Source organism: Haliotis cracherodii, unplaced genomic scaffold (genome assembly GCF_022045235.1).
Source record: "Haliotis cracherodii isolate W230 unplaced genomic scaffold, xgHalCrac1.p SCAF_3, whole genome shotgun sequence".
Classification (NCBI taxonomy): domain Eukaryota; kingdom Metazoa; phylum Mollusca; class Gastropoda; order Lepetellida; family Haliotidae; genus Haliotis; species Haliotis cracherodii.
In genome coordinates this window covers 57,676,748-57,698,616 of record NW_027266286.1, presented here as the reverse complement: position 1 = coordinate 57,698,616, position 21,869 = coordinate 57,676,748, and the positions used below count along the sequence as shown (strand labels likewise).

At 38.4% G+C, this 21,869-nt stretch overlaps 1 protein-coding gene across 1 annotated transcript in view; it reads right to left on the bottom strand.

The window, feature by feature from the left end:
* The window catches only part of LOC139474887 (synaptotagmin-9-like), a 66,231-nt gene extending 44,486 nt beyond the window's left edge, over positions 1–21,745 (bottom strand). Inside the window, exon 1 of the mRNA XM_071258080.1 lies at positions 21,556–21,745. Coding sequence (XP_071114181.1) covers positions 21,556–21,574 — 19 coding nt within the window. The 5' untranslated portion in view covers positions 21,575–21,745. The remainder of the gene's footprint in view (positions 1–21,555) is intronic.
* Between the last annotated feature and the right edge of the window lie 124 nt (positions 21,746–21,869).

The window sequence follows — 21,869 nt, the reverse complement described above, 5'->3', positions numbered from 1 at the left end:
GAGTTATTGAGTAAACATCTTACGTCGAATCGGCAGTATTTCAATAATACAGGGACACACGTCTCATAGAAAATGGACAAATGCATTTGAAATACAAGTAATGTGAAATGGCGCTGCTTTCATCTCTTTGTGGTCATATCCTTACCCTCCAGCATTCAAATGCAATTATCTTTTTATTCTGATACACCTTTCTGCGTACAATTAACATTTTTCTAGAGCTGTTATGTATCTTATTAGATAAAACAGTTTTTTATACAGGCATGTCTTTCGTAACCATTGAAAACCCTGTTGCCTCGATTCTCAACACACTGTGTACGGTACGTCAGCAATGCATGAGGAACCCTTGTCTCACTGAACCACCAGCCGTCTAATCAGTGACTGAGAATGAACCGAAAGGCCAGAGATCGTTGACGTTTGATGTCATCAGGAATGACTGATACACCGTATACAACTTTGTTGACCGTTGAAAAAATACCAGGACCGTTTAACCTTATAGATGATACAGTTTTATTACCGGCAAAGGTTTGTGTCAATGATTAAAGACCATGGGGGCATGTTAGAATTACGTAAAAGAACTGAAACGATCGGGTAGGCAATGTTTCAAGAGACACGTTAATTGGTATTGATGCAACCGAACGTCCTTGTATTGAATCACATCGTACAGTAAACATGACTCTACATAAAAGGGTTCAGTTACTCATTTTTAATATTATTTTATACTGTATATTGTAACATGAATCAGAATACAGTGAACATACATTAAATTAATATTAATGATTGTCTCGATGGCTGACCCCTGGGGGTTTCCGGGGCAGAAAAAGAATAAAATTGGGATCACGTGATTACTATATGTGTTTGAGTGTTTGGTTGCTTTTTACCGCGATACCCAACAATATTCCAGTTGTATGAAAGCGGCCTGTTAATAATCGTGTCTGGACCAGACATTCCAGTGACTGATACCTTGAGCAACATATCGATTGCACGCAATCAACCATGTGACCGAGTTTGACAACCCGAATCAAAACGTCGCCAATTGTGACCAGCATAGATTGCTGAAGACCTATTCTAACCCGGAATCCCCACGGGCAATTACTATATGTGATCTGGTTGAGTGTGTGACGCCGTATGTCGAAAGTTCCTCTTATTGACGGGCAAGATCTAGATTTGATTACTTACGGACCACCATGGTATTAATAATATTACGACACACAAATCAACATTCACACATTCATAACATCAATCATGATATCAAACTGTCCCTTTTGTTCTATCAACCATCTACAAATCTCGCCACGTAAAGTTAGATATCTAATTGTGTGAACTGAGCTGAGCTGAGCTGAGCTGAGCTGAGCTGAGCTGAGCTGAGCTGAGCTGAGCTGAGCTGAGCTGAGCTGAGCTGAGCTGAGCTGAGCTGAGCTGAGTTGAGTTGAGTTGAGTTGAGTTGAGTTGAGTTGAGTGCGTGTGCTTGTCGGGCCAATTTTAAAGTGCCACCCCACTGAAATACCATGCCACAGTTTAACATGGATACCCCACCCAGAAACACAAGTCCTTGTTTTATCCTCTCCATGCTGAGCGCCAGGTAGGGAGAGATCAAATACCAACTGTTAACGACTTTTGCTATGACGCGGTCAGTATCGAAACACCAAACTGCCGCTTTTCGGGCGGATGCTCTATCCACGGTGGCGGTCCGTCAGTATAGATCCGTGCACCGCATGTTTGTCATGATGAGAACTGACAATGAGGATCACGTTACAACATATGTGACCTGGCTGATGGGTCGCTACTCATGCTATGAACCACTGGTTCGATTAGTTAAAGGCCGCCGAAATATAGCTGGAATAGTGCTGAGTGCGCCCTAAAAGAACTTTCACTTACACATTAATGTATCTTGATGTTATTCTTAAAACCTATACGGTTCTTTAAGCAATGTGCCACCGTGACATAATCCACGTGAAAAGGCCACTTGAATGGATGTACAACACGTCTGTTCGGAGCCACAATTTATCAGATTTTTACATATTTGTCCATGTTGTGCTATTACGCCAAACACATCAAAACTGTATTATCGTCCCTCAATGCTGCTTAATATATGTATCAAGATGTCTTATGAGAATACTGCGAGAAGTGATGAAAGAGATATCAGCTCATATCACTATTAAATTATTCAGGTCTAAATCCGACGTCATTTGCGCCTGGCGTTTTAGTTATATGATTTCTCTCAGGACGTCCCAGGAACCATAGCTTTGTACAACTGAACAGGAAACGCATTTAGTGCAAGATCAGACCTCGGACTGGCTGGCGATACAGTGGCTTGATCCCCATTTACTGATGAGCGCGACGCGTGATGTGAATATACTGGCGGGTAATATGTTGCTTATTGCTTATTTCATGTCTGGATATTGAAACGTATGGCCCTGCTATGGAGAGACACGTGTTCATATCCGTCGCACAGATGTTGGTGTGACCTAGCGCAAAGAATGGGGGATTGTAACGGTCGTTCGGCAGGTGTATAAAATTATAAAATGTATTTGAGGATATGTTGACACACTTAACAGCTTTACACACGCAATTGAATTCTACTGCCGAACATATATTACATGCTGCAGCATATTTAAGTGGAAGGAGCATAAATACTATATCAAATAATATTCATTATTAAATATGATTAATAGGTGTGAAACATGACCTGAACACCTACTCCGTATGACAGACACTACAACCCATTAATTACAAGTATACATAAAAGTTGAACACTAAAACGCAGTCACTGAAGATGAATAAAATAATGGTTCCAATAATTTGTGCAATGGTTCTATCTGTCCCATATATATTTCCAAAGTATTAAAACATATATCTTTTGTTGCCCGGTGTGTACTAGGAGTCAACCGTTTCTCATTATATAATTTTTCAAGATTAAGAACACGATCACGTTCTCAATGATTAGATTCAAAACATCTTGCATACAAAGTAAATTATCCCATTATCACAATGTATGGTTTTCAACGATGTACCATTGCAAGCACTAATGGCTGAATATCGGCTATCCTCATCTCGAATGACAGATACATGGTATATTTAAATGCCTTTTCACAGTATTTTATTCAATGAATAAATACTTACTTTCACAACACAGGTTATTGCTACTCAATTAATGGATCGAGCTGTTTGTGTTCTATTTCTCATGTTTCCATCAACTTTACAATAACTGATAATACTGTTTGATGGGCAACAAGCTGCTGCACGATTTGACATCAGCGCTCAAAAGCAAAATATAGCAGCGGACATTTATGTTTAAGAGTTACCGCCACAAAATTAGGTTGTGAAACAGAATTGGAATATACCCATTCTGTCCCAGCCATCTGTCATCCAAAGTCTGAGTGACCTTTATATATATTGTCTAGAGGTGATTCCACTGACAAGGCCTCGAAATATACTGGCCTCCAAAAGAAACGCGAACCATAGAAACACATAGAGAAGTATGTAAGTTAAGAAGAGATGTTTCCAATGTGTACAATTTAATGACAAAACTAACAATCAGTCAAGCGTTACCATAATGTTTTCATTCTTATCACCATATGCTGCACTTGATTTCCAAACTTAACTCGCTAATCCTGCAGGAGACAAATGGTGCATCTCGAATCATGGATCTATGACGTCACATGTGATGCGTTCATGAGCATCGGTTCACACAACATAACATTATGTTCGTCTGTGCATCGTACCAATCTAATATCTCTTGAATATGAGTTATTCATATATTAACCAGCATGTATGGTATTCGCGTTTCTTTTGTCCTGGAGCAAAAATAACCATTAAATGTAAGCATCACTTCATTAATATTTTGATCAAATAACTTGGTATAGGTGATATGTCACATATTGCCACATATGAGACTAGCATGTCAACTGAAGATGACATCTGTCCAAACCACGCATCATTGTCATCAACTTTTGATTTGACTCGAAAACCTGAATACATGTCCATTCCTCTTTTGTACTGGATTTCAACGCTAAAAATCAGCTCAAAGCGAGAGATGTTGCTTGCCACAGCAAAGCAACCACCAAATCGACGTCTCCGAAATCAATCATAATCCTTAAGAGACTCCTTCATTCATTTCATTTATCCAAGGGTCATTTATCACAAAACATGGTGACCATAGATGTAGTTAAATATCTATCTTCAAAGGTTCAGGGCAATTTGTGAAAAACGAAGGCAAATACCATCTAAAGTTTACTTAGAAAACAATATGTTAATGCTGAACTTCCATGTGAACATCTATGTGGAATCTAGGGGTTTAGGCAAGAAGTAGGCATCCCGTGGGCACCAGTTGTGCACCTCGTCTTGCTGATCTGGTTCTTCTAAAGTCAGAGTCACAAAAATATCATGGGGACTTACTATCTCCTACGTAGGACTTAGTATGGACTAGAATAACTATATCCTACGTAGGACTTAGTATCTCCTACGTAGGTAAATAGAAAGTCCTACGTAGGAGATAATAAGTCCCACGTAGGAGATAGTGATTCTAGGCCATACTAAGTCCTACGTAAGAGATAGTAAGTCCTACGTAGTAGATAGTAAGTCCTACGTAGGAGATACTAAGTCCTACGTAGGAGATACTAAGTCCAACGTAGGAGATACTAAGTCCTACGTAGGAGATACTAAATCCTACGTAGGAGATACTAAGTCCTACGTAGGAGATACTTAGTCCTACGTAGAAGATAATAAGTCCTACGTAGGAGATACTAAATCCTACGTAGGAGATACTAAGACACAAACAAATTCCACCGTAGCCCTTCTACACTTCCGTACTCTTACTCAAACTTTGTTTGGCCAAGGTTACAAGGCCTCAGTATAGCCTCAAAAAGGTTTTATGGTTGATGAAATTTGACTCATCACGGACAAAAATGATGCAATTCCCTATTTTGACTTGTATCATATTTACCCGTACTTTTGTTTCAGGTGACTTGCCTTTGCATGTGTTTGTGACGGGTGTCTCTGTTGGGGCATTACAAGCCCAACTTTTCACAAACACCTGGTATGGTCACCATTTCATAGTGATTCATAAACACGTGCTTATGATATGATCGGAATAGTACAATGGACTTTGTCGTATTTACAGTCATAATACATTGGACACAGTAACTTAACACTTCTTTGAGCAATGTCATTTAGGTTATAGATTTGACTTATCTATATCGATTAAATCCGCCACGTTCAGATTTACACAACGATACGTGTCAGGTTCTGTCGTGTTCTTAACAAATCTAACATCTCAATATATAATCTAAGCCATTTATTTCATAGCACCAGACAGTGATGGAAATGCCCAACAGATTTTAGTACCAAAATGAGATAACTCAATGTGTAGATCAGACTATTTCTACCCGCAATCAAAGATCAGTCACTGTGAAATCTTGTAAACTCGAAGTCCTCCAAATATATGTCGAGCCAGCCGTAGATCAAGACAAGCAGTGTGTCGCTACATCGTCTTAAATATACATTGCCATGATGGAGTTTGACTTGGCAAGGTTTCACTGTATATTTAGATGAACGATAGAGCTTCAGTAATTGCTCATGTGTTTTATATTCGATTCATACTCACGAAACCCGAACCATCACATCTTACCCTCCGATTGTTGTTTTTGATGCTCTGCAATACTGTCTCTTCTAACAACAGATTGTAATAAGTGTTTCAAATTTCAATTTGTAAAATGCTATCAATGGCTTGACATTTCTGTTACTGTTGGTCGATGATGGAAATATTATACCTAGTTTCTTTTAGATCGAACTAGAAATGGTAAAAGTATATGCGTGGTAGTTTTCAGCGTATCTTAGCTTCATCAAACTACAGTAGTAGTTGCTCATATGTATCCTTAACTAGAGAACATTTTCTTGTGAAATAATTTGAAATATGATTTATACGATTCCCATTATGATATGTATACGGTGCCCATAATAATATTTATACGATTCCCACCAGTTTATAACAGAATCGGTCGTTTGGTCACATTTTGTTAAACATGTTCGTGGCTTCTGGGAGCATCAAAGTTTGAATCAAAAGAACATACATTAATCATCTTTATATCATGTTACTAGTCTTCCAAATGCATGTTCAAATGCCTGATCATCATGTGACTTAACGTTTAAAAAAAATCATTTTCTTCTTTTCAACAAGTAACTTTGCTTAAATGCATAGGCTACTCGAATCTCCATAACAATATACAAACATATTTGGTGCCTATTGACACATACTAGAAATGTGCTTGCTCTGCTGTTGGTAATGTGTGCCTCAAATTTTGCGTCAACATCTCTCCATCCCCCATTCCCCCATGACAATTGTGCGGAAATTTGCGCCTTGATGGAACATTGACTCTTTTGTCATTATGCAAACAATGTTATCGCCTCAGCGTCGGAAACTCCTGTGCTAGATGTGTTGCTAAGAACGATCCTGTTAAATCTTGCAGGAGTAACCCTGTGTTAAGCTATTGCTGGCAATTATAATTGCATTTTGTGTTTGCAAACTAAATACTGTGACACTGTTTGCCTTAGGGTCCACTGGAAGGACTCACACAAAGCAATGTAATCAACTGTCATCAACTGATACGGCTGCACATGTGCCTTCACGTACAATATGTGGTGTATTCGTATAACTGTAATCCATGGCCATCGAGGAAGATGAAATGCCGCAGGGTCTGTGTTTGTTTAATGTATGTTGTGGTTTTGAATTGAAGGTTTTAATGTTAACGTCCCCGCATGAACACTCATGGCTCAGTAGAAAACTGGGTTCCACTAGTTGGTGGTAGCACTATCAGATGCGACAGGGCACACATGACTAAGTATCACAACAGGAGTATAACTCATTAGGGTTTTTTGATGATATTCTGCGCCGCGTGCGTGATCGGACTGGAAGCTGTTCACGGCAAACATTCATTAATTGTAGCGCTATGTGCTTAGTGAAAACGTTAAAATAAGTATTTAAGGTATGAGTGGGCTTGTTTGGTATAAAGCAGCCTTGAATAGTATTTCAGCAAAATAAACGGGCTTCCTCTCATTTGAAGCTGACTAAAATAATTAAAGTGTCTGTTAACCAAGTTTATATCACCACAGCTGCATTTTCTCTTTGTACATAGATACACATTACTTGCAATGCAAGGGTTACGTTCAGGGCATATACCTGTATGTCAAGCGAATACTACTAATGTCAAATAAATTGTAACTACATATACATTCAGTCATGACAAATGTATCAATATACATTAACGATGTATATTTCATTACATCTCCATTAAAAAATCATTTATAAATGAGAACAAGTTCTATCTCAACTATAGCAATCTGAAAGTAATATATCCCACCGTTAGACATTAACGGCACCGTAGGAATACCAGACAGAGCTAGTGTTTCTCACGCTAACCGTTATGTCCAGACTATGCATGGATAATGACGACTATACAATGTGATCAATCACGTTTGATTCCATGAGTTTTGACAACTGAAGCCGTACAATTCGTATTAGATAGACTGTGTCAGAATGGTAATTGTTGCATGTCTTGTCTTTCTTTAATGACCTTCCTGCTTCATCCTCAGATCATCCCCGAAGTATACGATTACGAAACTGTTTCCGTCCAACACGCAATTTGTCTATAATGACGTTGCCAACAGTTGTTTCACTGCATTAGAAGTGCGTGGGAAGCATTGGCCTCACACAGCAGATAACTGAACCATGGTCTGAGGTTATCCGGCTAGCATCATTCCCGTGTCAATCCATTGTCTCTCAGCTGACCAATGCAATGAACGTATGGTAGCTCAGAGAGGTCATTTCCTGTCAAGGCCATAGGTAATGGCCATTGCCTCCATAATGTTTGTGTTCAAGACACACTAATTATGTGCGAAAATTACACCGTTACGTTGTTATATAGTCTATGCCAGTAGTATCCGAGACGTCTGTTGAAAGAGAAGTATGAAAGTAATGTACACATCGTTAATTCAAACTGTATTGGTTATACACACGGTTCAAACAATCAGTTGTACACCCTAACGAAGCACATGTGCAATAATGATTTCACGAGCATTATTGTCATTGTAAAGCAAAGACAATTGTTGACGTAATGCAGACAGCATTGTTGGTGTAATATTTAATGACGACAGTGTTATAATGACCAATTACCATTGTTGATGCCATATTGATTCTGGTAGCTTCAGGAGTTTCAATACTGATCACATTACTTCTTCACTGCAGATGCAATATAAAGTGTTTATGAGAGATGTCTTATTACCTTCCTGTGTGAAACTCCCTATCGGTAAGGAATTACGCCAACAACGTATAACATGTCATGATCTTCATATATGCAGCTATGTGCACCACATAACACGCTTTATCGCCTTAAATGTGCGAAAAAGGCATTCCAGTAATTTCTCGACCTGTCACCTTAATGCGGCAGAAAAAGCATAATTGATGCAGGTCTTAGACGCACACCAACTCTGTGAAACCAAGTCCACCTGTGCGCCATCACCTACTCCACACCGTTTTCTGTCATCCTACTTGACGACGGATTCAAGCAACCGCATCACTTTGGATTGATGAAGTATTGCACTCGTTTTTTCTTTCCATTCACTCACAGATATGCATGTGTTAACGTAGAAGCGGCGTTACTTTTACTCACTTACTTAACTAAGTATGTTAAATCATGTTAATGCATGACATTAGAGCATAGCCAAAACTTTCAGTTATTTCTGCAGACAGAATAGATTGATGGTGCATTACTGGAACGTCTCCTCACGCCAATGAAAGATCACCTAAATTATGCGCAGACAATCCAATATCATGTCGCTCTACCGTACGTCCTCATTTGCCATTTTCGATGATCACTTCTATAAAAGGAGGTATTTGTAACTAGAGGCCTTATATAAACTTCTGGTAGTTGGAGTTCCATATTGGATAGGCGTTGGATATTTTTGAGGATTCTTAACAAATGTGACCGAAGGATCATGATTAATTTCAACCAGTAATTACCATCCGCTGTGTGTTGTCCCGACAGTCTTATATGGCTCTGTATGATTGATGGCTTGGGATGTGCGCGCTCATTTTCCCTGTTATTAAGATGTCTTGAGTAGCAAAGATATATTTATCTGACTTTCTGATATAATCCCCGGTTGCAGGGTATACATAACGAATATATCGATGATAACATATTGTTATTGTCTTTTCTTAATATTCGAGCGTTTCATCATATCGGTTGAGTCGTAATTAACGTACGTATTTACTAATAATGTTCCAATGTTCCCGTGATTTGTTTATTTTGTATTTCAAGTAATATCATTATGATCAGCCCTGCATTTGTTTTGCAAATGCCATCCGGTATCAAAAGTAATTAAACATACTATACTAACCTATGCAATTTCAACATAAAGATTGTGTACTGCCACGTCCTTAAGACGAAACTCTGAAGAGCGAATTGTGGCGCCTCTACAATGTCCCCCACAGTTGTATAACGTGTAATACTGTTTTATCAAATTGAATTTGCCAAATTCAGTTTGTGTTTTTTTGGTGCTTCCACTTTCATAGATTTAAGTAACTGGAAACGCAACTATATTACAGACCTCCTTGTAGTGCAATAGAGTTTATAGGCAGAGGACTTGTTACAGCGAATCTTTTAAGTACCACTTCAAAAATAATCTCTGAAATTTCACATAATTTAATGTAAACGTTAACATATGATTAAGACAACCAATCCGAACAAATATATTAATACAGTAGAACGTGGATATAACGAACTTCAAGAGACCGGAAAAATCAGTTCCTGTAAATGATTTATTAAAAATGAATCCATGTAGATATTGTTTATAAAATTCCAAACAAAAATCTTATAATGTTCCTTCAGTGACAATGTTATGAAAACATAAATCTTACGAACTAAACGATGAAAGATATTATAGGCAAATTATTGTTGTGTTTTTTTAATTATGTAGAGTTTGTATCTTAATATAGTTGTTTAATTGTTTTTATCGAAGTTATGTTTATTCTGAATCATACATTTTATATTCACGATTCCGTTTTCTTTTGCACGTTTAATTTTGAGAAGTAATGAGTGAGTGGTAAATGCGTATTGCCTTCCCTACCACTCCTGGAACTCCTGTACACGAAGACCCTGAAGCCAATTTCTATCTGACATTGCAGTAGTTTTTACATTTGGGAAATGATTTCAAACCTTCATACGGAACTTACATATCTCCTTCAGCGACATCACAACAAGTTCGTGAAAAACCATATTGTATGAATTATGTATGTGGCAAATAGTTTGCGACGTGTTCAAACGTTTCACGGAGGTGATAAATTATAGTGTCCATATTATAGAGTTTTTAAAAAATATCCACTGATTGTTATTGCAAAAAGCTCTAATACATTCATTCCACGCCAGTTCGAAATTCAAAATAGTTTGTGCATGATTGATACACGTTAAAACCTACCTACGTAAAAACTTCCTTCGGATTCTTTACACTGAGATGTGCAGATAATATAGTCATCACTGCAAACACTTTGGTATTTAATCACATGTAAGCTTGTCATTAACTCGGACAATGTAGAGTTATGATGTAATCTGGTTACGGAAATGCCAAATAGAATCGATACGACCAACCACCCTCGACACTAAGGATCACGCGATTAGTTGAGATATGTGACAATTACCACAGCTTTCTTCCTGTAGGATCTGTAGTAATGACTTATTTTCCGATCACTACTGTGACTGTCGTTAAATATGATTATCTCATGCAGGGACATGTGTTTGGTATAATGTCATTATTAACAGCATTCCCGTCATATCACGTGGGAGTGTCAGTTTCACGTGGGAGGATAATCCGAAGTCATTTGTTTTACTTTTACCAATATGGCGTAACCCACGAGCACGGATAAGGTACTGATAAACCAAGAAACATAATCATGGTGGAACGGAATCACAGGTTCCTGGCACACCAGTGGGACGCAACTCGTAACGGCGAATTGTGGCGCCTCAACGGCCAATGCCCCCATAGGTGTGTAACGTGTATTCATTGAATAAAGAAATGATAGGAATGAAATAGGTGTCTGCATCTGTGGCCCATAGGTTCCAGGGCGGTGTCCAGTCGTTAGTTTTATAAGATTAACCGTGGACCTTTAACAGCAAGCTGGTATCACGTTAAACGTGATCTTACACTTATTCACTGAAAATGTTTAACTTTTCAGCTGCAATTTTTTTTTAAAAAGAATTAGATTACCTTAAACAGAGCATGCACATATCCTATGTCAGTCCACCAACACAAGTAACATCGATGAAATAAACGAACACGTATCGTAAAATAGAATGAGAACTTTAATTCTGAATTATTACAATGACGGTGTGAAACCGATCTATGGCGATTTTCTGCACAATTAAGATCAAATTTGATATCCAGTATGGACATTGTAAATGTGAACCTTTATCATTTAGAGGCAACTCTGACACAAGCACTTCGCGCATACGTTTTATATGTAGTAAATCAGGATTACTTACAATTCAGCCTAATGGAACTTTCCCATTGTTAAACATTAAACGAAAACCGGTACAATCCTCCAGTTCGTTCATCAAGTTGCTGAATGGAAGCTTTAATTATTGCAATTTTCCATTTACAACTGTAGTCAGTACGTTCTCTGCGTGTGCGAATACTCTGCCCAGGGGTGTCATGATCCAAAATATCTATGGCAAACTTTCTGTTTTCAAATGGAAGTTACCACAAGGACATTGTTGTCCTGACACACGGTGACAGTTCATGTTTTAAAGATTCCTCAAACCACGGCTGTATTTTAAAGGGGTCTGTTGGGACCTTAACCTGACATGGACACCAATTGGAGGAGCATAGCACCCCTTTAATGTCGCTGTAAAATGATTGTTCGTCAGAATATGATATGGCACAAGTAGAGTCATAAGTAAGAATAAGGTATATGGATGAACAACTTCTTTATTGCAAGTAAGAGTGACGTTTCAGTGAAGGTTCTAACACCGTTATCACGCAAGTGATGTACAGAGTATGGTTGACAAGCATAACACTTTGGAAACTGAGCTTTAATGTTATTTTATTCGGGATTTGAGGAGCCTTGAGTTTCGCCAATGTAAGCTTGTCCACAATTACAAGGAATGTGGTACAATGCTCATGATGATTCTTGCTATTGGCCGGATGGTGGTTTTCCTGTTGCTTTAATGGTGTTCTGAATGCTGTTACTTCTCTTGAACACTTCGCTTGAAAACGATGTTGGAACCTACACCGAAACGTCGCTCCCAATTGTAATAAAGACGTCATTCAACTTCTAAATACCTCTCAAAGAAGTTAGGTAGAGTCATATGTATAAATCATTTAGAGACATGTAAGCTGCAGGGCAAAAGACAGAATACACACAAACTGATCATGGAAATACCTGCTTCACGGGGTTCATTGGAGAGTATTGTGAAATTGCGAACCCATGTCCCTTGAGACGTCATGAGCACGTCACCTGTTGTGATATACTCATTGATATGATGCATGTAATATCGCCTACGACACCCATATTAAATACATCACAATCGAATAACCATTTGTTGTTTGTTTCATTTCACACAAACAAATTGCTTCGAAAGACAAACAAGGGTAGCTTGATGTCGTGTTAACGCTTATCGGGATTGAAAAAAAGGTCCATCAACAAAAAATACGTCCCTTTCAAACTGAATATCTCTAATTTGGAAGGGGGCACGGTTGGCCTACTCGTCCAGGTTCTACTACACCAAATCAGAACCAGTTGGGACAGTGCAGTTTCAGTGCAGATCGAAAGATATCTGCAGGCTGTGATTGGAGGATTTTGTGTAAGATTTTTATGTCTGTTAAATGTATTATCCATTTAGTTATTAAAACTGACCATGTTTTTCTTCATGCAGTACTTTCTTTGTCGACATGATGACTTATGCTGAATGTGACCACAGATATTTACAAGTTGGTGACATTTGGTGTGAAACTGGAGGTGGTGTGTTTAACTCCCTGTACTCGAAAAAGGAGCTGGCTCAGCTCGTCATTTTTTGTTTTTATTGCTGCCCTAAGGGCAAACTGTGCAGACACGTACAGGTAATAGCTATTGAATGCTTAGTTACTTTTTAAAAGAAAATATAACTTTACCATAGATGTACGTGGAAAAAAACATTTGGTTGTGTGTAACCTGTAAAGCGTCGCAAGTTGTTGTGCAGAGTTGCGTCCCTTGGGCACGCCAGGAACCTGTGATATTGGGTTAGAATCCAGGTCCGCCCCGATTATGTTCCTTGGTTTGTTAGCACCATACCCGTATTCGTGGATTTCACCTAAGTGGTAAACGTCTAAGACCTGTATCACTTCGGACTCTCCTCTCCCCATTAATCTGACACGCCGTGATACAACTGGAATAGTGTTCAAAACGGTGTTAAACCCTACTAATAACTCACCTTATGTTCAGTTGTGAACAGTGAAGTACTTTGAACAGTGAAGTACTATGAACAGTGAAGTACTTTGAACAGTGAAGTACCTGATAACATAGATAGAAAGGTGTAGCATTTCGTTAAATGTGCAATAACTCTTAAATGTCGACTCCTTGAACGTCTCGCATTGCAAATAATTAAAATCATTTCTGTAGAATTCAATTGATTTCATCCTGATTCTTAATTGTAGGTAAATATAAATATTTTCTTTTGATGGCAGTAACCTATGACTGAATGTGATGATGTGGATAGACAAAATGGTGTTAAACTGTCGCTGAGTCTTTTACAAACTAAATATCGTTCAAAATGGAATATAAAATAATTTTTCGACATTCAACTACCGTCTCTCTAAATGTCACCATAGCATTTTAAGAGCAGCAAACCGTGTTCCTTTGCTGAAATTAGTCGGGCATATAGCAATTCGAATTTCGTGTAAAATACAGTTATTTTGATATTGAAACATAAAAGGTAATGTTAAGATTAAAGTCTACTCTATGTATTTCTATATACCACAGTTTCAGTGGAACAAAATGTCAGTAGGTTCGTGTCATTTTAAAGAAGCATACTTTAACAAGCTATTGTGTCATCCAAAGTGCCTATTTGTAGTTAATTGGTTAAAATAATTTTGTTTTGAAAACCTAATGAAATATTGCTCTTTTAAACCTGTCGTTGGAGAGGCTAAATAATCAAATGAGAACAATGTGATGGATGAAGGGTGCTTCTATTTTCGAACTTTGGTAACCACATGAAAAGATATTGTTTCATTACATTATAATGTTAGTCAGCAGAAGTAAAACGTAGAGGCGGCGGATTCAGAAAGCTGTCGAAACCGGCCTCAATTCTAATAGCTGTGATGTTGACATGATATGTCCGACGAACAAAGTAATATCCATTTTTGTACATGTATGATCATCATCTCACTTTTCAAAAAGGAATTTATGTTTTCCCTTGTGGCTGTTATAGCCTATCGTCTAAAAACCTTCCTACTTTTCATCAGAAGACATACGTCAGGTATCGTCCATAAAATCCCCCCTGGGAGAACCCATTGGTTTTAAGAAAAGGCACAATCCGGTAAATGCATATCGTGTAAAATAAAAGCGACAAAAACCTTTTCCATAGCCACAGTCGATTGTACGATTCCGACTTCATCACGAGCATGGATTTATGAATAAAAGAAAGATGACACGTCAATTCGCATCCAAGAATACTGGTTCACATACTTTAGTGTATTGCATGTGAATGCAACATTAAATTTGTGCTTGGTGATATTCACTATACGTAGTATATTTCACAGTATATTTCGTCAGTCAGTTGTATAATTTAAGTTAAATTTGGGCAAATTACATAGCGCATTTAAATACTTGGTCGTTGTCGTACATTTTTCATATTTAGAATGCCATTGCATAACATTTATTTACAGAATATTATGACACAGATAAATTCAAGATTTTGCAGAAATTATTCATATTCGTTACTCGTATGAATTCAAATATATACATATAATTACTTCAGTGTTCCTGAAACATGTATTACAATGTTCTTACTGTTACGTGACAAAAATATTTATTATTTTTCTTATCGTACGGTTCCTATGACATTAATGCTGAAACAACAGTCTATCTGTTAATCAGATATCACCTGTATGATGCATGTTCACGTACGTTCCTGTAAGTACCTACACATTCTTGTACGAATCAGCACATTCCCGTACGTTTCTGTAAGCACATGTATATTCATGTACGAGTCAGCACGTTCCCGTACATTCCTGTAAGTACCTGTATAGTCACGCACGAGTCAGCATGTTCCCGTACGTTTCTGTAAGTACCTGTATATTCATGAATGAATGAATGAATACTCTTTACTTAACCCAATGATTACGAGAGTAGTACATACAGTTACATTACATTATTTGACAACGGCATTTATGTACGAGTCAGCATGCTCTCGTATCTTCAGGTAAGTACCTGTATATTCATGTACGAGTCAGCATGTTCCCGTACGTTCCTTTAAGTACCTTTATATTCATGTACGAGTCAGCTTGTTCTCGTATCTTCCAGTAAGTACCTGTATATTCACGTACGAGTCAGCATGTTCACGTACGTTCCTTTAAGTACCTTTATATTCATGTACGAGTCAGCATGTTCTCGTACGTTCCTGTAAGTAACTTTATATTCATGTACGAGTCAGCATGTTCCCGTACGTTCCAGTAAGTACCTTTATATTCATGCACGAGTCAGTATGTTCTCGTATCTTCCAGTAAGTACCTTTATATTCATGTACAAGTCAGCATGTTCCCGTACGTTCCTGTAAGTACCTTTATATTCATGTACGAGTCATCTTGTTCTCGTATCTTCCTGTAAGTACCTTTATATTCATGTACGAGTCAGCATGTTCCCGTACGTTCCTTTAAGTACCTTTATATCAATGTACGAGTCAGCATGTTCCCGTACGTTCCAGTAAGTACCTTTATATTCATGTACGAGTCAGCATGTTCCCGTACGTTTCTGTAAGTAACTTTATATTCATGTACGAGTCAGCATGTTCTCGTATCTTCCAGTAAGTACCTTTATATTCATGTACGAGTCAGCATGTTCCCGTACGTTCCTTTAAGTACCTTTATATTCATGTACGAGTCAGCATGTTCCCGTACGTTCCAGTAAGTACCTTTATATTCATGTACGAGTCAGCATGTTCTCGTATCTTCCAGTAAGTACCTTTATATTCATGTACGAGTCAGCCTGTTCCCGTTAGTTGGTTGGTTGGTTGGTTTGTTGTTTAACGCCGCACTCAGCAATATTTCAGCTATATGACGGCGGTCTGTAAATAATCAAGTCTGGACCAGACATATCATATCATGAGCATTGATCCACCCAATTGGGATTGATGACATGCATCGACCAAGTCAGCGAGCCTGACCAACCGATCCCGTTAGTCGCCTTTTACGACAAGCATAGTCACCTTTTACGGCAAGCATGGGTTGCTGAAGATCCCAACTATGAGATAATGTCTTTGGTCGTATAGTGATATATTATTGATTTCTTTGACCGTAGAGTGATACTGACTTTTAACTGATCGACGTCATCGGTCGAAAAATATAATTTCTTGTAATCTTTGGTCGTCGATTGATAATGTCTTGAGATATGATGGCCGTGGAGATATGTCTTAATATCTACGATCGTAGGGAGATAATGTGTTGATACCATTTACTCATAGAAATATATACTTTCTCGACATCTTTTTTCGTAGGAACATAATGTCTTGATGGTGGTAAAGATGTAAAGTCTTGATTTAATGTTTCGTAGAGAAATAATGTCGTGACATTTTTAGTCGTTACAAACTCCAAGGAGAATCACGAGATTTAGTCTACAGTCACAAGCTCACACCATGGCACACACTCTAACAACTGTGAAAGTGGATGTTGTTCTTGTCACTTGTGGTGCACTTCATCCAAATGCAATACATCACCAGTTAACAACCTTGACTTAGAAAGTCTGATTCGATCAGTTTGCTATTTGCCATGATGTATGGTTTTGATCTCAAGACAGCCGACGTATGACCAATACACCATATAACTTAATAACACACGAGACTTCCTGGCTGTCTCTCCATCAGCACCACGAAGTGCTTTACTAATCCGACAGCCTCTTATGCAGCAATCTTGTAGGTAACAGAACGCTAATTTGATTAAACACAACACGTCGTGATAACATAAGACTATCCTGAGTTAAAGGTATGGAGACAATTCATGACAATTATTTATGTTGTAGTGCCTTACATTTGCTGCAGTGCATATATATCGTTGCATACTACAGAGTCGTGTATTTGGAAGACAGTGTTTTGTGTACAATTTTGTTAATCATCAGTCATCATATGATAAAATGGTACAGTAAGGCACGATTCATTATGGCATATTACCTTGGGGAATAGCTGACTTTGCTGAAGCTGTTGTTGAATGCTTTCCACGTAATGGTGTTTTCTTTTAATTTTTCGTTTACTGTGCCGTTTACTTCATGCCTTTCGTCTTTATCCCATTCCCTGTTTTGGGTTTGAGAGCTCATCGATAGTGGCACATTTCACACATTTCTGTTCTCTTCAACACGCACAGTATTCCCCTAATGATTGCTCTGAATGCCAGGTTGTGATTTACATTGAAATGCAAGCCAGAGCGATATTCAATATCAACCTGACTCTACTCTAAAACCTAAATGCAGCATGCAACATTCAGCATGTCACATGCCAAAGAAGAACCACGTATACAGTCTGCCTCACAGACCCTAGAGAATAATTTGAAAAATAAATCCTACTCGAGTCTGGAATGATTTGGAAAGCTGAAATTAAACATTGTTCTGGGCTCCATTTGGATTTTACTTTTCTTTTTGTAGAATATTATTTGTAAATGAGAAAACTTTATTTCTAAGACTTATTGTTAGACAAAGTCGAACTCCGTGGTCTTTAAGTCGAACCCCGCAGTAGTTAGAGCAATTGCTTTTTGTTTAGGATCATCAATGTGTTTTCAAGAACCTTTGTTAAATAGTGTTTGGTGTTGGTAGAGGACCCGAGGTCACAGATCAGTGTTTCCAATAAAGCACAGTAGAAAACACGAGTGAGTACAACCACTTTTACAATACCTACCAGTACATGTCAGTGTAAGGTGAAAGAAGGTAACTTCGGGGACATGGTCGAGCATGGATATGGTTCTGATCGTTTATGAATCATTAAGGGGAAATCTGGGATTCAAACCCACGACTAGTGGATAATGATGTGGCTACGCGAGGCAACATTGCATAGTTCAGTATGGATGAATAGACCGCTTGTGACGTGGTACGGATGGCTCAGTGTACGCGTCAGCTTCTGTTGGTTCGAATCTCAGCTTATATCCATTAATATGTCTTGATGCACCAGCATTTTAGGGAAGGTTATGACATAACTGGACATGAATAACCTCGAACTCTAACATGTATAAACATGATAAATTGCAAACGCGGTACCAGATCTCTGAACACTCAGCTTATACATTATTTATGACGATGTACGATCTGCTAGCACCTTATTCTAAATAATGCATACGGTTTCCTAGCTTACATAGACTTTAACTCTCATGAATGTACTATCATTGGAGGTGAACGACGCAAGACAGTTTATATTCAAGAAAGTTTGCTTTAGACATCGCTAATGCTAAAGCACTGGAACAACGATTTTATAATCGCATTGAACGTGTCATTTGATTATAGACCCTACGCAGATATGGTTCCAACTTGGTGCTTGCATTGTAATCAAGGGCTTCTTGAAGTACAGTTTTAACCTTTATCTGTCATTATTTCGCACGATGTTACACACATAGATGCATCGACCATGCAATAACCCAATCCTTCAAAGTTTAAGGTTACCAAGGCCACATCAGAAGCTGCGGATTACCCATATTACTGACTAAACATGGCATAAAGTAGCAAAAGATGATGATGTTCTCTCACTGCTTCATCCTGTTTTTGTACAAACTTCAAACGAACTCAACAGACATGACGAATAAAAAGACGCATACTAGGTGTACAGTTGTTCGGTAATTGTAAACGTCAATGCTTATAACACGGAAAGTAATATTTCCAATTATGAATCATTAAAACGTTGCTGCTGTGTGTGGAGCGCTGACAAAGCCATGCATTGTCTCCCCAATGGTATAATTCCAGTCACTGAATGTATTCAAAGAAATATCCCTCGCTCCATCTTGACATTACTCCATCTTCATGATCAGTGAATCATGAAATTAGATTTAAATGCGCCATTCATAATAACAGTGGCCTATTGCACCTGACAAAAATGTATCTGTCGTGATCACATGAAATTCAAGGCTTCATGTGGCCTTTTCTCCACCAGTGTTCTGCATATTACGCTCTTCACGAAACCGAAGCTGTCACATAACACACTGGAGGATTATTAAGTAGTGTGAAAATACAGCGATCACATTTCTATTTCTAGTTAGGGCAACATTACAAATCGAGACCGAAGATCTAATTAATTTCGATTCCTTAAATACAAAGTCTAATCTGCACCAACACAGACGACACAGTTAAAGGTGGCATGCAGGTTTAAAAATAAATCTAATTTAGTAATTGGATGTACTTCAATTAAATTGAAAGCGAAAGTGAATGAGCTATTATTTTTTCACAATAAGGATCTGGTCTGTATTATGGATCGGACGGTGATGAGGAACAGCAAGTATTATTAAATTGCATAAGAAATATATCAGTGATGCATATCTGATCCACCAATAGTGAGTGAGTGAGTATGATGTTACGCCGCTTTTAGCAATATTGCCGCAAAATCACGCTATATTGCTTCACACATTGTACCCATGTCGGGAATCAAACCCGAGTCTTCGGGGTGACGAGCGAACGCTTTAATCACTAGGCTACCCGACCGCCTCGATCCGCCAATAGAGGGGAGATACGTGTGGGTATACCGCCTATCGCACCCTGCCTCGTTCCTTCAAAACTGTCACCACTGGCCTACAAATAACATTGACAGTCAAATGAGTCATAATCTCCCTTCCGCTAATATCGGTACCGGTCGTCGTTACATTGTAACTCTGTCTAATTTTGTAAGCTACATCTGATACTAGAGGAAATTAGATCAACGAGACCAATCCTCGAACTTATCGAGGTTTAACACTACGCCAACTTTCAGCTTTCACACAAACCTTGTTCATCCCCAGATGCTAAGAGAAAATTACGCTAGCAGTAGTGTTCATTCCCAGATATCATAGTTGTAATAAAGAGGTTTCCAATTCTCTAACTAACGATTTTGCACCCATACCGCCGAGAGAGCACGAGGCAAAATTGAATTATACATGACTGAAAAATGGGTTAAAACAGCCACGTGAAATTCATTTTTGTTGGAAAAAAAGGGTATTTGCGACAAATATGAAGATGTTTTGCATTTCTTATAAATGGGAAATATTTTTGAGCAGAGCAACATTGTTGTGACGAGAAATACATTTCTGAAAGGACGCTTAGAGCAGACTCCTAGTCTTCTTTAATGCTTGGGATAAGGCTTGACACTGATGAAAGAAACGCAAAGATTGACTAGATCACACCAGCTTCCATTCCCCGACACTATGTTTGCGTGTTTCAGAGTCCTGGTCCCTTTCTTTGACGAGTAAAGGTGAAGACTTCCTAAGATCTTGTCACCTTTAGGCAAACCACAACATGCATGTGGATAGTTTTGATATATTTTAAGTCGAATGGAACAATTATTTGAGACTTCTTGGTATATAAATTACACCAGAAAAAAAGTCATCCTCTGAGGAATCAAACATACGAGTACATTACAGACAGTCAGTTGGCTATATCAATGAAGCTGATGGCATTGTTAAGATTTTTTCTGTAAGATAACGCACGTGAACAGCCACTTTTAGAACAGATAAAACAGTTTGGACATATTTGAAAGAAAACATTTCTAGCTTTTAGCCGCTTAAAACTGTGCCATGGTATGTACGACTGTATTTAAATAAATTATGAACCGTCCCATGACGAGGGAATTTCCATATTTTAACTGATTAGCTGAAATATTGATTCCATTTTCGACTTTGAGTTCACCTTAATTGCCTTTACTCTTTCGTGAAATGTAAACACAAATGCATCCATCTGAAAAGGACTATACCCACAGACATAGTTCATGAAGAATGCAATAAAAGCAATGCCTCCCACTAATACACAAACTGGTTCTTGAATCATCATTATTCCTCCTGATGCTAATCAGATAATATATCAACGAATAGCCATATGGTATCATGCAGAACACGAAATATGATGTTGCCAGTCGACCCAGTGGCACTTGGTTCTACTTGCCAGCGATTGGGATGAACTATCACTCTCAGGGAAAAGCCGAGCATAGTATAAATCATTGTCACTGACCGTGTTTTTATAGTGACCGTTAATGAGAGTGGTATTCCCCGGGGATTTCAAACATATCATACGTTGACTATACCGCAGGGTATGCACACGAAACAATATTTTGTGAATGTCAAGAATTGATTCATAAAAAAAATACAATGTCCTTCAAAGACACTCACCTGTTGGATGTGGCATCATCGTGTTTACCAGCTGCTGGTATTCTCCAAGCTGCTGAAGTTGGCCAGAGTAGATGTGTCGTATTCTACGTCGTCCCCAGCATTGCAATGACTTTAATGCACGCTGTAATGTTAAATGACATGAGCATTGTCATGACAAGGACTATATGTGCATCGCCATCCGAGTGATGAATCTTTCATTGCAAACAGCCTGTAGATGGCACTGAGCAACTCTCTGCGACTCCTACTGCTATGGCAGTATCTATGGTAACGCAAAGTCACCCAGTACAGTCATACCAGCTTGGGAGGGACGGTTC